This window comes from Sander lucioperca, chromosome 1 (assembly GCF_008315115.2).
Source record: "Sander lucioperca isolate FBNREF2018 chromosome 1, SLUC_FBN_1.2, whole genome shotgun sequence".
NCBI classification, from domain to species: Eukaryota; Metazoa; Chordata; class Actinopteri; order Perciformes; family Percidae; genus Sander; species Sander lucioperca.
In genome coordinates this window covers 50,340,430-50,355,344 of record NC_050173.1, presented here as the reverse complement: position 1 = coordinate 50,355,344, position 14,915 = coordinate 50,340,430, and the positions used below count along the sequence as shown (strand labels likewise).

At 42.1% G+C, this 14,915-nt stretch overlaps 1 protein-coding gene and 1 long non-coding RNA gene across 6 annotated transcripts in view; one reads left to right on the top strand and one right to left on the bottom strand.

The window, feature by feature from the left end:
• LOC116036472 overlaps positions 1 to 665 on the bottom strand; it is a 27,477-nt gene extending 26,812 nt beyond the window's left edge. Inside the window, exon 1 of the long non-coding RNA XR_004101621.1 lies at positions 603 to 665. This is a non-coding gene — a long non-coding RNA (uncharacterized LOC116036472). The remainder of the gene's footprint in view (positions 1 to 602) is intronic.
• The window catches only part of LOC116036468 (probable G-protein coupled receptor 174), a 16,041-nt gene extending 1,126 nt beyond the window's left edge, over positions 1 to 14,915 (top strand). For 2 of the 5 annotated variants that reach the window (XM_031279994.2, XM_031279993.2), the window contains 3 exons: positions 3,261 to 3,534; positions 3,800 to 3,980; positions 4,184 to 5,474. In XM_031279994.2, the coding sequence (XP_031135854.1) occupies positions 3,350 to 3,534; positions 3,800 to 3,980; positions 4,184 to 5,134 (1,317 nt within the window). In that variant the 5' untranslated portion in view covers positions 3,261 to 3,349 and the 3' untranslated portion in view covers positions 5,135 to 5,474. Of the gene's footprint in view, positions 1 to 3,260; positions 3,535 to 3,799; positions 3,981 to 4,183; positions 5,475 to 6,114; positions 6,408 to 6,651; positions 6,834 to 12,600; positions 13,028 to 14,002 lie in introns of those variants that run through there. The other 3 variants (XM_031279998.2, XM_031279997.2, XM_036005399.1) reach the window with 3 other exon arrangements.

The window sequence follows — 14,915 nt, the reverse complement described above, 5'->3', positions numbered from 1 at the left end:
CCAATAGGAGTCCAAGAGTCAAAACTGGTGAAAATTACAGCCAAGCAGATAAAAAAAAAGCAGTTTCTTTCTTCCCCCTCTGGGGCCGGCAGAGGAAGGGTGTGGTGTCATCTTGATGGCAGAAGGAAAGGCGATGCCTCAGTGATAAGCAGAACAAATGCTCTGTCTTGTTTTCACACATTTCCTGCTGCAATGTTTGGCCAGACAGAGACATCTCTGATTTATTACACATTTTATCAGCATTTTTCACAAGTCTGTTCAATTTGGCACCCAGCAAATACATTGCACAGAAAAAAACAATCATTTGCATACCTTAAGAAAGCCAAGTCATGATTTAACTAGATGATTCATACGGGAACGATGTGAAATCCTTTCGTGGCAGGTCAGCTTAGGACACTGTTACATTTGTGAACTACAGGAATTTGATGTTTAATGTTTTCTATAATATATTTAATGTCATATTTGCACAACACTTTGTAATAGTTACAACTAATGGCTTTATTATTATTTTGACAAATCATCAATCAACAACTTTTGGGTGGCCAGGTCGAGAAAAATCTTGTTGGCTGCTGTTTATCATCCACCAGCATGACTACTAATACAGTACAGGCATTGTGCAACATGACCCCACACAAATTGCAACAGAAACTCTTTCAACTGATCTAGTATCAGTATCATCATCATTTCCCATTGCAGCCCATTTTAAGGGGAGATACTACTACTACTGTTTTAACTAACAGATATCACTCCCCAGTTGATTATTTACATTAAGACAATACTTTTTTGTAATGGACTTTTATGTTTATTTATGCAAATGAGACATCATCTAATTAAATATGTGCTGATTTGCACAAATAAAAGTATTTGGTATTTTTCAACTTGGACCCTATTTTCCAATGAATTCGTGTTTAAATAGTTTATATCCACGACGTTCCACTTCCGGTGCCACGGGAAATTCAGCAGAATTTCACTCTTTTTGGCTGGTTGTCTGTTTCCTTCCGCTATCTTTGTGTTGTAGTTCTAAACTCTGGTGGATTTGTGAGGACTATGGTTAACTGCTCCTCAGATCTCTGCAGGGTAAATCCAGACAGCTAGCTAGACTATCTGTCCAATCTGAGTTTTCTGTTGCACGACTAAAACTACTTTTGAACGTACACGTTCCACCAAAACAAGTTCCTTCCCGAGACTATTTTGCAGAGGTGCCGTGGCTCTGCTCGGCGCTTAGCACCGCCCATGACGATTGTGATTGGTTTAAAGAAATGCCAATAAACCAGAGCACGTTTTTCTCCCATCCAGGAATGCTGTGTGGACTCGCCAGATCCTCCTCCGCAGCGCTGTGGAGGAAGGTCTGGCGAGACTATAGTGTCTAAGTGACTAATGTGAATACAAATCTTTGAAATCTTGAAATCTTTCGAAATCTTTGGTCCAGTATTGAGTGAGAATGCTGGAACTGGCAGCCACGAACCAGGCAGCAATGGAAAATGCACACTGTCAATGTCCGTCCACTGAAAGTGCTGTTTTTGCCACTGACAGGCTCAGATTATTATTATATAACATATTATTATATAAGTGTCTGACAACATTATGGGATGGATCCCTACAGAGATAGACCTTTTTGTTAAAGAATAAGATCCTTTTAGTTTAACATGAAACAGCCCCGAAATCACCATCACCAAACTCACCAGACTCTATTTATCATTCACTTAGACACAAAAACATGGGAAAATAAGGGTCCAGGTTGAAAAAAAAAACCTAAGTTACCCTTATATTATATAATAATTTCTAATATTTATAAATAAATATTATTTTACAAAGCCAAAAAGTGGAAAAAGGGTCTGTTTAAGAAACACCTTTATTCATGCACATTAGCACATATTTAGGAAGATAACGTCTCATTTGCATAAATAAACATAAAAGTTCAGAAAACTTGTAATACAAAAAATATTGTCTTAATGTAAATAATCTGGGGAGTGATATCTGTTAGTTAAAATATTTTCCCTATTCACCTGTAGTATCTCCCTTTAACATGGGCTGCAATGGGAAATTGTGGCATCACCGATTACAGTATTTTTCGATACTTTCCACCACTTGGATTTCTTGGGACTTTTTATATATTATAGAGGAGACTTTTATGAGCACTTACCTTCTGGGGGAAAAAAAAGCTGCATGTGGGGCGAATTACATTTATGAACTACTTAAGTAGTGCCGCTTTAATTACATATTAAATGAATAATGTAATTATACTTTTTTTTTTTTTTTACAGTTAATTGCAAGAGAGCACATTTATGATTGCTTACATTGCATAGTTTCTGCAATCTTACACCATTTCTATCAATGTTGTATATGACTGTAACTATATCCGTAGCAGTAGACTTGAAGGCTTATTAGAAAGTGAAACTCATGACCACTTTATTAATGGCTTCCTGAAATTTGAAACTGCTGACAATGTTTGTGGGTTCCTGTCTTTATCAAAACGCTATCGTTTGATAAAGACAGGAACCCACAAACATTCTGTCTGCATTTGTAATTGTTAACAACAGCCTTTCTCTAGAAGGTAAGATGTCTGAAAGTCCTTTGGAGTCTTCCTGATGAACTAAAGATAAGGATGAAACTGAAAGAAATTGCAAACCGCAGTTGGCAAAACAATCTCAACAGCCAACTGCTGTTTCCAATGTCAAAAAATGAACTGTCAAGTTCTACTTTCAAGTCCTTATGGATGAGAAGTCTTCAAAATACTATAAAAAAAATAACAACAGGACAAACTTTCTCTACTGAGGAGGCTCATGGTCCTTGTATTGTAGTGATATGTTTTTTTTCTTCACAACCTGGCAACCCAAGTGTTTTCCTTATTAATAACTTATTATAACAGATCCATAAAGCATTAGTAAATTATGGTAAAAATCAATTAGTTATACCCTATGAAGTCTTTATAAAGGATGTCTTATTAAAAATGTTAGTTATTATTTGGTATTTTTTAGAAATTATATGTTAGAAAATAATGCTTCTGTGTAGCTCACCTGGTAGAGCGTGCGCCCATATACAGATCTACAAGCTGGTCCTTACCACAGCGGCTGCAGTTTGGTTCCGACCTGCTGCCCTTTGCATGTCATTCCCCCTCTCTCTCCCCTTTCATGTCTAAGCTGTTCTATCAAATAAAGGCCTATAATGCCAAAAAGAAATAATCTTTAAAAAAAAAAGAAAGAAAATAATGTTTATAGTATCAATTCCATTAGCCGTCACCTCTCATTTTTCTCTTTTAGGTGTTCAGTGATTGTGGGTTACAAGATGCAGGATTGATCAGGGGAAAGGGTTGTTGAGTTATGCCACCAGTGTCTGTGTTAGAGAGGAAATGATTGTGAATACATCTGGAGTGTGGGACAAGTCCCAGGCCAACTCCTCCTTACAATGTGGACACAACATGACCAGCTGGGATCAGCGCATGGACAAGATGTACACCTACTTCTACCTGCTGCTGTTCATCCCCGGGCTGCTGCTCAACACCACTGCTCTCTGGGTCCTCTGCAGACACATTAGGTACACACACACACACGCACGCACGCACAAATACACACACACACACATGCACGCACGCACGCACGCACACACGCACACACACGCACACACACACGCCGCACGCACCACCACACACACACGCACACACACACACACACACACACACACACACACACACACACACACACACACACACACACACACACACACACACACACACACACACACACACACACACACACACACATTCTGGACATGGCTAACTTCTCTGCATGTTGCTCCATAGTAAGAAGACCAAGGCGGTGATCTTCATGATAAACCTGGCATTAGCAGACCTGGCCCACATCCTGTCTCTGCCCCTGAGGATTTATTATTACTTCACACACACCTGGCCCTTTGGACGAAGTGTCTGCCTGTTCTGCTTCTACCTCAAATACCTCAACATGTACGCCGCCATAGTGTTCCTGGTAAGCAGGCAGTAAAGTGGAAATAATCCTGGAACACTGTGAGGATACTAAAACATGACACCTGCCATTTCTAATTATTTATAAGGAGTTAAATGTCAATGCATAACAGTAGGTCATTCGAGTCTAAGCCTCTCTTCTCCTTGTCGAAACAAATGTACTTTCCTTTGCTTTAAATCCTGTTTTTCTGACAATCTTGTTTCCAGGTGTGTATCAGCATGCAGAGGTGCGTCTTCCTGCTCAACCCGTTCTCCGCCCGCCGCTGGAGGCGGCGCTATGACCTGTTGATCAGTGTCATAGTGTGGGTGGTGGTCGGTCTGGCCTGCTCGCCTTTCATCTTGATGCGGAGCAGCAGCAGCAGCTCCACCAGCACCACCAGCCCCGGTGTCAGCACACAGACCGTCTACAACATGTCCTATCGTCTGGAAGCCACTCCTACCCAGCATCCCTTAGGTTACACCACTTCATCCTCATTTCTGAGCCCCAGCAGCTCCAGTCCAAGCTCTTCCAAAGGCACCTGTTTCAAGGACTTGCCCATGCGTCGTCTGCGGCTCTCTGTGGCAGTCACCATGATGGCTTTCGGTGAGCTGTTTGGTTTCTTAATTCCTTTGGCCTGCATCAGTTTCAGCTCCATCCGCATTGCCCGCTCTCTCATCCAGAGACAGACCCGGGATCAGTCAAGCACGGATGATTTCAACTCGTCAGCACGCAGCCGACTCCAGTCCGTCACCTCCAACAGTCAGACGGATAAATATCACGAAAAGCAGATGCACGCTGAGAAGAGGCGGGCTCTACGGATGGTACTGAGCTGCTTTGCCCTCTTCCTGATCTGCTTTGCCCCCTACCACCTCAACTTCCTGCTCTACCTGATGGTGTCGCAGGACATAGTGTCCGACTGCGCGACCAGGCTGGCCGTGCGTCAGTTCCACCCGATGTCTCTGTGTCTGGCGAGCCTGAGCTGCTGCCTCAACCCTCTGCTTTATTACTTTCTGACAGCCGAGTTCAGACAGCACCTGACCAGGCGCACCTCCTCCTTCACCGCCTCGCTGCTCTCCTCCCCGATCAGCTCGCCGAGAGAGCGGCCTGCGCCGGGCCGACTGATGAGCATGGAGAGTAGCTGCTCGGGAAAGGACAACCACTATTCAGAGGCGAAATAGTTTGAATGACACAGCTGAACATGACAGATGCAGTCCAACTTGGAAAACGAGATGATTTCAAATGTCACAGCTGTCTGAATACAAACTGACCAGAAAAGCTTTGACCTTAAATGTAAACAAGCTCCCAGAAGACATCGCTTTAGAACAAACAAATCTTCATTCGGCAACTGTAATGATGTCTGTGCTTCATGAGTGTGCACACAATATCTATGTTAACGTTCATCACAGTCGCCTCGTGTACATAAGCTACAGCTAGTTGTTTCAACAACTTTAAATAAGCTATGTCATTAATGTCAAAAGCTATATGTAAATGTCCTGTAAATAAAAGCGCTGTCTGCCTGTATGCGGTGCTGTGATGTCTGTGTTGCTCCATAACGAGGTTTCCTCTAAGTGACAGCAAGTGAATACAGGAGCCAGCTCATTTTGGCTATACTTCCTCTCACAATGCAAAGTGGTGAAGACAGTTGGCAACAGTTGCAGCAGCTTTGAAAACCGGTAACTGCCAGGCTCTGATGTCGGCTTTTAAACTGAAAAGTCATCCCCCCACCCACCCACCCACCGCCTCTTGCATCTGCTAAACGCAAGTCTGTGCCAACACTGAGGCTACCCCCGCCCCGGGCAGATGTCTGCAGCCCACCTTAGGAAGAACCACCAGTTGTCTGATTCACCCACCAAACTGTACCCACTTCTGATCTTTTCCACTGCCATACTCCAGCATTGCATCCAATTTCATCTGCTATTCAGTTACTGAAAATATTGTGTTGAGAAATATGTGAGAGAAAGAGACCAACAGCAGCTTAAAAAAGGCCAAAATAAAAAAAGTATTGATTCTCAGTCCTGATATATTACAATGATTTCATCTGCCATTAAAAGCACACACATGGCGAATCAATGATGCTTATAAGGGAAAAAGCAGACATAATAGCAGAAGTTATGGTGTCAAAAAATTTTTGTAAACCACACCCCCACACTCACAGGAAGCCCTGTGTGTGCTGAAATCCCCAGTACAGCAGAGGCACTGAGAGAAAGACAGACAGACATAGAGAGAGAACAAGATGAGAAATTAAACAGGAAATAACTTTAGATTATAGAAAACACAGACAGTAGAAACTGGATGGGAGAGTGAGAGAAAATAGTGAGGAAGAGAGAGGGCGGTACAGAGAAGAGAGTAAATAGTGTTATAGGGGGAGAACGGGGGGGGGGTAGTACGTGTTGGCTGATGCTTCACCCTCCTGCTTTTTGATGCGACACAGCCTCCAGCTTGAAGACAGAGGTGAGATATTAATTGTCGATTCCTTTAAAAGAAGTTGTGTCTTTTGTGTGAGAGGCTGTATCAGCTGGATGCCTTCAGTGTGGAGTCATGCCTCATGGGGGATCTCGCATGTTTCTCCAACCTGAGGAATGTCTGTTATGTTGAGGGTGTGAATGTGTGTCTGCAGGCCAGTGTCAGGGTGTTTCTTGTCTCTGTCTGTGTATCTGGGGATGGGGATCATGACATGTTTTGTGTGTTGGAACAGCACATGTGGAGGGAGCTGAGTGCTGGCCCCTAACATTTTGGGTGCTGATACATGAGGCAAGATGTCGTGTCTGAACGGAAAAGCTAATAGGCGCCAAAAACCCACAGAGGGATGAATCACAGTGGATTAAATAATGTGTTTCCATTGGCAAGATCTGATAACTAAAAGTGCTCAATCCTAAGGTAGGGGTGCACCTCTTTTTCGAAACACAGACATTTCATATAACTTTAATATCAACAAGATCCAATCCATACGATGATGTCCCTGTCTTGATAAGATGTTGTGTTGTTACCGGCCATTTCATACTGTCAAGGTTGGCTTTGATAGATCATCATTGTGCACATAACACTGCTGCCATAAGCCGCAAGGAGGAAACGAAAGAACAGTAATTGGTCATCACTAAAAAGTCCTTTGAGATCATATAAGACAGCCTCTGAGGGGAGCATACCGTACGTGCCTCAGTGAGAGTAATGAGAGAAGAATCACACTGAAACAGTCGCACATAGGTCAAAGGTCAGTGAGGCTAAAAGGAAGACTGGGGACTGAGGGTCCACTGGGAGATCTTTCGCAGCGCTGTGAAGTAGGACAAAAGGCATTCGGCGAGCAGAGGCCAGAGCGCTGTGGATATCTCTATAAAATCCCCTCTTTACTTATACAAAGTCCCTCTGCTCATTAACCTCCCCCTGGGAAGTACTGTTCTTAAAGTGCTCATATTATGCTCATTTTCAGGTTCATAATTATATTTAGAGGTTATATCAGAATAGGTTTACATGGTTTAATTTTCAAAAAACACCATATTTTTGTTGTACTGCACATTGCTGCAGCTCCTCTTTTCACCCTGTGTGTTGAGCTCTCTGTTTTAGCTACAGAGTGAGACTCTACAATCAGCACTGCTCTCAGTAGACCACATGGACAAAATACACACACCAGGACTGATAAAACATAAGACATACAATAAAACATGTGACTTTGCAGTTACTGTAAATACATCTTACTATTTACTATTTACTGTGCAATTACTGTAAATACATTTTACTATTTTAATATTTACTCTATTTAATATTTATTACTGTTGTGTGTTAACGTGTGTCCTCTACTTTCCTCTCATCCCTTGCTGCTGCAACAGTGTGAATTTTCTCATTGTGGGATTAATAAAGGATTTTGAATCTTGAATCTTGAATCTCACTTCTGTTCCATCTTTGTTGGGAGGAACACATGCGCAGTAGCTAGGTAAGGACTACTAGCCAGTCAGAAGCAGAGTATGAGGGCGTGCCCTGACAGTACTTAGGTAAGGACTACTAGCCAGTCAGAAGCAGAGTATGAGGGCGTGCCTTGACAGTACCTAGGTAAGGACTACTAGCCAGTCAGAAGCAGAGTATGAGGGCGTGCCTTGACAGTACCTAGGTAAGGACTACTAGCCAGTCAGAAGCAGAGTATGAGGGCGTGCCATGCTAGCAGCTAGGCGAGCATTATAACGTGTGTTACAAAGTGACCACGTTTGTCTCTGAAGTAAAGGCTGGACTACAATAGAGCTGTTTGGAGCAGTTTGTGAACAGTGTTTTCTGTTGGAGATGGTAAGTCCCTTTGGGGTGGACTTATACATAAACCATACATACATAACCTATAACAATGCGCAAAAAAGATATTTAACACAATAAAGGAAAGGGGAAGCATATTATGAGCACTTTAAGTACAATTATGAGGTAAATGTACTTTACTTGAGTATTCTGGCTGTTCTCATTGACTGTTTGTAGTTATACCTACGATAAGTAATGCACTATTTAATTTGTACATAACCCACATAATCATGAGCCAGGATGTGCCGTGAGACAAAGTCTGTGTAGAGAGGAGGTTGGGCTGGATGGGTCAAACAAACACAGGTTGTTGTTTTTTACCCAGGAGACTGCTGTTCGTGTCCAGTGTGAAAGCAAAAGTCAACTTAATCAAACATACTTTTGTCACGCAACTTACATTACTTAACCAACGCCACTTTAGTCAGGAACAATCTCGTCACAGATTTAATCATTTATTGCAAGTTACAGTTATGCTTGGCGTTGATCATAAGTGCCGATTTATGTTTTCCTCCGTGGGTGCTTTAAAGTGCCCATATTATGAGATGGGATTTGGGGAGTTATTTTGTGTCTCTGGTGCTTCCACACACATACAAACTTGGAAAAAAAAACATCCATGTTGTTTTGAGTGAGATACGGTTTCTGAATGTGTCCTGCCTTCAGTCTCAGGGTGAGCTGGTCAAAATCTGCAGGGCTTTCTATGTCATTGGCCGAAACATTTGGTGTGTGCTAACCACTTTAGCTAATACCACATCTAGCTAGCTGTTTCTCCAACTTCGGTCAGTACAAGGCAGGATTAGCCGGGAGACTTCTTCTAAACGAGGGCGCACTTCCAACTTTGCGTGGAATACCTGTAGAACAGGGACATTGAAGTAGTTCTATAGAGTTGTAGCAGTGTTTTGCCATTGAGAACGAGGTGGCTAACCGCTAGCAGCGCTAGCTTCTGGCTAGTAGTCCTTAACTAGCTACTGAGCATGTGCGACTCCCAACAAAGATGGGATAGAAGTGCGATGCCTCACTCTGTAGCTAAAACAGAGAGCTCAACACACAGGGTGAAAAGAGGAGCTGCAGCAATGTGCAGTACAACAAAAATATGGTGTTTTTTGAAAATTAAACCATGTAAACCTATTCTGGTACATCCTCAAAATTATGAACCTGAAAATGAGCATAATATGGGCGCTTAAAAAAAAAGGAAATGGACAGCGACCGACACAAACACACACACCTATTAACTTGATAATAAAGTAGGCTATCTGTCAACTCAGGACAGTGCCACTTCTCACAAATACAGATAGGATTGGAGATGAAAAGTTTAACTGACAAGTAACCGCAATCAGCTTCATGGGAAATTAAGAATCAATGCCACCTGTCTAGTAGCCTAAACATGAATTAGTAGGCCTGGGCCTGGCTATCGATGTTACATGAAGATACAGTAACACACAGTAGTAGTAGTAGGCCCACAAAGCTACCAAATGTTGAATTAGATTTGTTGACTCACCATTGCGGTTAATTGTTCAGGAGGAACGTGTCTCTGCGCTGTGACTGGGGGGGGAGGATATGGAGCAGGGGACTGACAGCAACATAACCAATCACGCCATGACAGACGCTCCACTTAACATCAACTGCAATGTTTAATTTTAAATGAATGTAGCCTACTGGCAGTCTGGCACACATGGGCGCTCAGTATTTTCCATGGGTGCTCCGCTCTTAATAATGCTCCCTGGATTAGCCAAGCAGCATGCTAAGCTGAAACAGGGAGCGCAATGCAGACAAAACCCTAATCAGTATAAGAGTGGGCCCAAAGCAAGACGTTAAAACCTTTGAGTCATGTTAGGACTGTGAACTAGGAAGGTGGAAGCAAAGCTTTGCCAGCAGCAGCGGTGAGAGAGGCAACATTGGTGTAGCAGGGATCAATGTGGAGGGAGTCATAGTTAAATGAACCGTCTTGATGTGAAAATGGCTGTGATTGGTGTGTGACTGATAGAAATGATTATTTCAATTAGCGGGCAATTCATTAGTATGACTTCTGTGTCATGAATTAACTAACACAGTGCTTAATGTACATAAGTTACGTAAAAAACATTCTTATTTCAACCCAAACCAGGATCTTTTCCTGAACCTAACCAAGTAGTTTTGCCTAAGCAGGTTCTGCACTGCAGGGCCTTTCGCATGCGCACTGATTGCTCATGAAATTTGTAGAATAACTGCAGAAAATTGTGTATGACTTTTTGCAAGATATCATATGAACTGTTGTATGAGGATGAGTATTCCATTTTATGCTACTTTATACTTCTGATCCACTCCAGAAGTTATTATTGTACTTTTTATGCGACTACATTTATGTTACAGCGACTTATTAGTTACTTACCAGATTAAGATTTTACATTGAAGATACATTGTGCTATAAAACAAAACGCTTTGTTAAAGATTAAACCAGTGGTTTGCCACTTATTTGGTTTGTGACCTTTTACCAAAAAATGAAGTGTCTAGTTGGGGCTCCTTGTCGTGTCAAAAGTTCAAAAAGTTCATATAAATTTATGTTTTTTCCTTCTTTCCTATCTTGTTTATTACCGGACTCAACTACCTAACAGTATATAAGGCGGTTAGCTCACCAGCTACAATAGTAAAATGCTACTTACATATTAATGCATATAGAACACTACATCACTCTGCAGAACGACTACTTTTACTTTGACATTCTAAGTACATTGTGCTGATAACAGTTTTGTACTTTTACTTCGGAAGATTTTTAATGCGTGACTTTTACTTGTACTTTTACATTGTTGTACTGGTACTTTTACTTTGAAAGATTTGCGTACTAGGCTTGTGAAGAGGACGGAACGTGTCTGACAAAGTACGTGATAAATAATAATAAGTGTTATTCAGAAAACACCTTTGTGTAGTTAGTGTTATTTCCCATACACTACTAAAACAGTAACATACTGACTGTTTAGAATACGTCCTAAAAATGTTAAGGCAACTGTTGATGATGTGGATCATCAGTACTACCTATTTATGTCACATTATTCCCTTTCTGCTCGTCAAACGTAATCATGTTCTAAATAGTTAACATGATAAAGTAACTCTCCTGTGATGGCATGATGAATGAAATCATCAAAACAAAAGTCTCATCTGTAAAAATACTGAAAGACCAGAACAATGAAAATCCAAACTATTTCTCTATTTCCTGTCCCATACTTAGCTGGGATCAGTTCAGACCGAGTCAAATCAGATCATAAAAAGAGACAAAACTACATAAAACAAGGATGAATCTTCACTGCTCACATGTGAGTTCATAAACAGTTTATATGGGTTAAAGCAAAAAGGAAAACCCATGCCTAACCAGCGTACACTCACTGATGTTTACAGCTGTGGGTGGATGACACCTACAAGCCGGAAGCTCAGTTCCAGACATTACTGTGTGTTTCCATTTGAAGTTAAAATCATTATGTGAAGTTTATCAGTGTTGACAGCTACCTCCGAGTTTTGTTTTTAAAATCGGGTCAAATTTGACCCATATTCAAAAAGTTTCTATATCAGAAGTTTGGGTTTCTTTCAACCAAATTGCAAAAAAAAATAACGTCGATGGTTCCATACAACGCGTTTTACAAGTAAAATAAATCATTAGTTCACTGCTTTAAAAAAAAAAAAATTATAAAAAAAAATTGAAAAAAAGTGATGGAAAATGTTGAAAAAAAAAAAAAAAACGTAAAATAAAAATGTCAGGAAAAAGCTTCAAAAACATCGGGAAAAGTGACAAAAACGTTGACAAAAAAAGTTTGACCCAGAAAAACTAAAAGTTACATGGTCGACAGGAAGACAACCAAGGGTTACATTGCTTTCATTTTGTGCTGTTGGGAATGTCAAACAGCATGCAGTATATGTAAGCGTCACTTATTTTGAAACTGTGAATTCACCACAAACATTGTTCTTTATATCTATGTGCACTGAGAGAGTGTGAGACACACACACACACACACACACACACACACGCTTATTATTGGCGGCCCTGCAGGTAGAGACGCTAAACAGTGAACACTGTGTGGGAGACTGTCTCTGTGGGTTTGCATATTTACTGTAAATGACACTGCAAAAGCTGCAATCACACACAAACGACCTTTTTATGTAATGCACTGTTCAAACAGATGATATAACAAGCTGAAGCCCTGGTTGACAGGTGTGAGTGTATTTGCATGTGTGTGTGTGGGACTGAATGCTGTACAATGTGATGTGTGTCTGATGGAGAAGGGTTCTTTCAGAAAACATGATCCAGTAGCTATCTGTATCTGTGCAAAACATGCAAACCACACTGCTATAAATGCTGGTTTATAGTAACACTAATATCATCCTGCTGACCCTTTCTCTTCTCCTGTACCAGGATGCCATGTACCTGGGGTTGAATGCGCTCTGAAACATCAACAGTTTATTCGGCTGGACAAACACTTTTACTTCACTCAAAGAAGCCTGAACTCCTCATTGCCATAATGGACAGCACGGACGCTCAAATACACCCGTCACCAGACTACGAGCAGCTTGCCTGATTCAAGCATCCTGTTGGCAGCTTGTCTTGACAGTTAACAGTAAACAGCCACTGGCTTAAGATGAACTTTTCCAACAACAACTGTACAAGCACAGAAGATCTCAAGACGTACCAGCACTATGTGTATGCGGTGGTGTACAGTGTGATCCTAGCACCGGGCCTGCTGGGTAATGTGCTGGCGATCTGGGTGTTCAAGGTTTATGTCAGAGAAACCAAGAAGGCTGTGGTGTTCATGATGAACCTGGCTGTGGCCGACCTGCTGCAGGTAAACTTCCATGTCTTTTGTACTTCCTATTGGATTGTTTTATTAGGTGCTCAGTCAGCTAATTAATCATATGTGTACGTATGTTTCTGTTTGTGTCATCCAATATAATTAGACTAAAATAACTTTTTATCATTGGTATATGCTGTTCACATAAATTCTCTTTTGTGGGTGATGGTAGGGCTGCTACTAACTGATTTTTTTCATCACTGACTAATATTTCATCACTGATACGTATGAATTATTCTTTCAACCAGCAGTTTTAACTGATAACATTTCCCTTTAACCCCTCTAAGTTTTTAAAGGGCAACTATTATACAGTATAGCATTTTCAGGATAATGCTTGTATTTTGTGTTTGTACTAGAACATGTTGACATGCTTTAATGTTCAAAAAACACTTTCTTTTTCTCGTACTGCCCATGGCTGCTACACCTGTATTCACCTGCTGTATGAGACGCTCTGTAGGAGCACCTGTCTCTTTAAGCCCCCCCTCCCGAAAAAGCCCAGTCTGCTCTGATTGGCCAGAGTGTTGCGCCTGTCCTGTATAACAGGAGGAGAGGACACAGAGGAGGACTAGACTACCCTCAGGCTCTCGGAGCGCTCTTGTTAAAAGACCAACAGTTTGATCTCATCCACTAAACCCTGAAATATACTGTGCACCCCTTAAAACTAGGGGAATATAATTTACATGCTAACTAGTACATGAAAACAAGGTTTCAAAATGTGAATTGGTTTTCTATTTATATTTCAATAAAAGCTGCGTTTGTTCTTTCTAAATTTGTATGAGCCTGGTGAAGAGTGAGCTGTTCCTGTTATGAAGGATCAGGAAATACAGAATACAGGAAAATCCCTAAACCAGCTAAACTTTCCTTTATTTTTATGATTCAGGATGTGTTGGTGCTGCTTTAATTGTCATAGTAATAATAAAAATAATAAGCAAACAAGCCAAAATATTCCTGACACTCCTCTCTCCTCAGGTGCTCTCTCTGCCTCTGCGGATCTACTATTACCTGAACAACACCTGGCCCTTCGGTCATGCTCTCTGCATGTTCTGCTTCTATCTGAAGTACGTCAACATGTACGCCTCCATTTACTTCCTGGTGCTTGTCAGCGTGCGTCGCTGTGAACTCATCATGCGCCCGCTGAGGTACAACTCGCCCCGGCGTAAAGGGGACTTGTTTGTGTGTGCCGTCGGCTGGCTGTTTGTCTGCCTGTGCTGCCTGCCCTTCCCTCTGCTGAGGAATGTCAGCTCCACTTCCAGCGGACCGGCCTTGGTGTGTTTCTCAGAGCTGCCCATGAGGCCCGTCAGTATTCCAGCAGCCTGGGCCCTCCTGATCCTAGCCGAGCTGTTTGGCTTCATCATCCCCCTTATCCTGGTGTTAGCCTGCACCTGTCTGACTGCCGGGAGCCTTCGGGAGCCCACAGCGGGGGCAATTCCTGACCGAGGGGAGAAGCGGAAGGCGTTAAGGATGGTGCTAAGCTGCGCTGTGGTCTTCCTAGTGTGCTTTGCTCCTTACCATGTCACCATGCCCCTGGACTTCCTGGTTAAATCCAAAGCCTTGAGCAGCTGCACCCTCACGGACCTGATTCTGCGATGTCACCCCGTCACACTGTGCCTGGCCAGCCTGAACTGCAGCCTGGACCCCCTCATGTACTATTTCACCACTGATGAGTTCAGGAGGCGCTTGAGCAAGCCAGAGATACCAGAGAGCATGACTTTCAGCAGGCGCCTGTCCTGTATAACAGGAGGAGAGGACACAGAGGAGGACTAGACTACCCTCAGGCTCTCGGAGCGCTCTTGTCCCCATGTCTCATCCACTAAACCCTGAAATATACTATGCACCCCTTAAAACTAGGGGAATATAATTTACATGCCAATTAATAGCATGT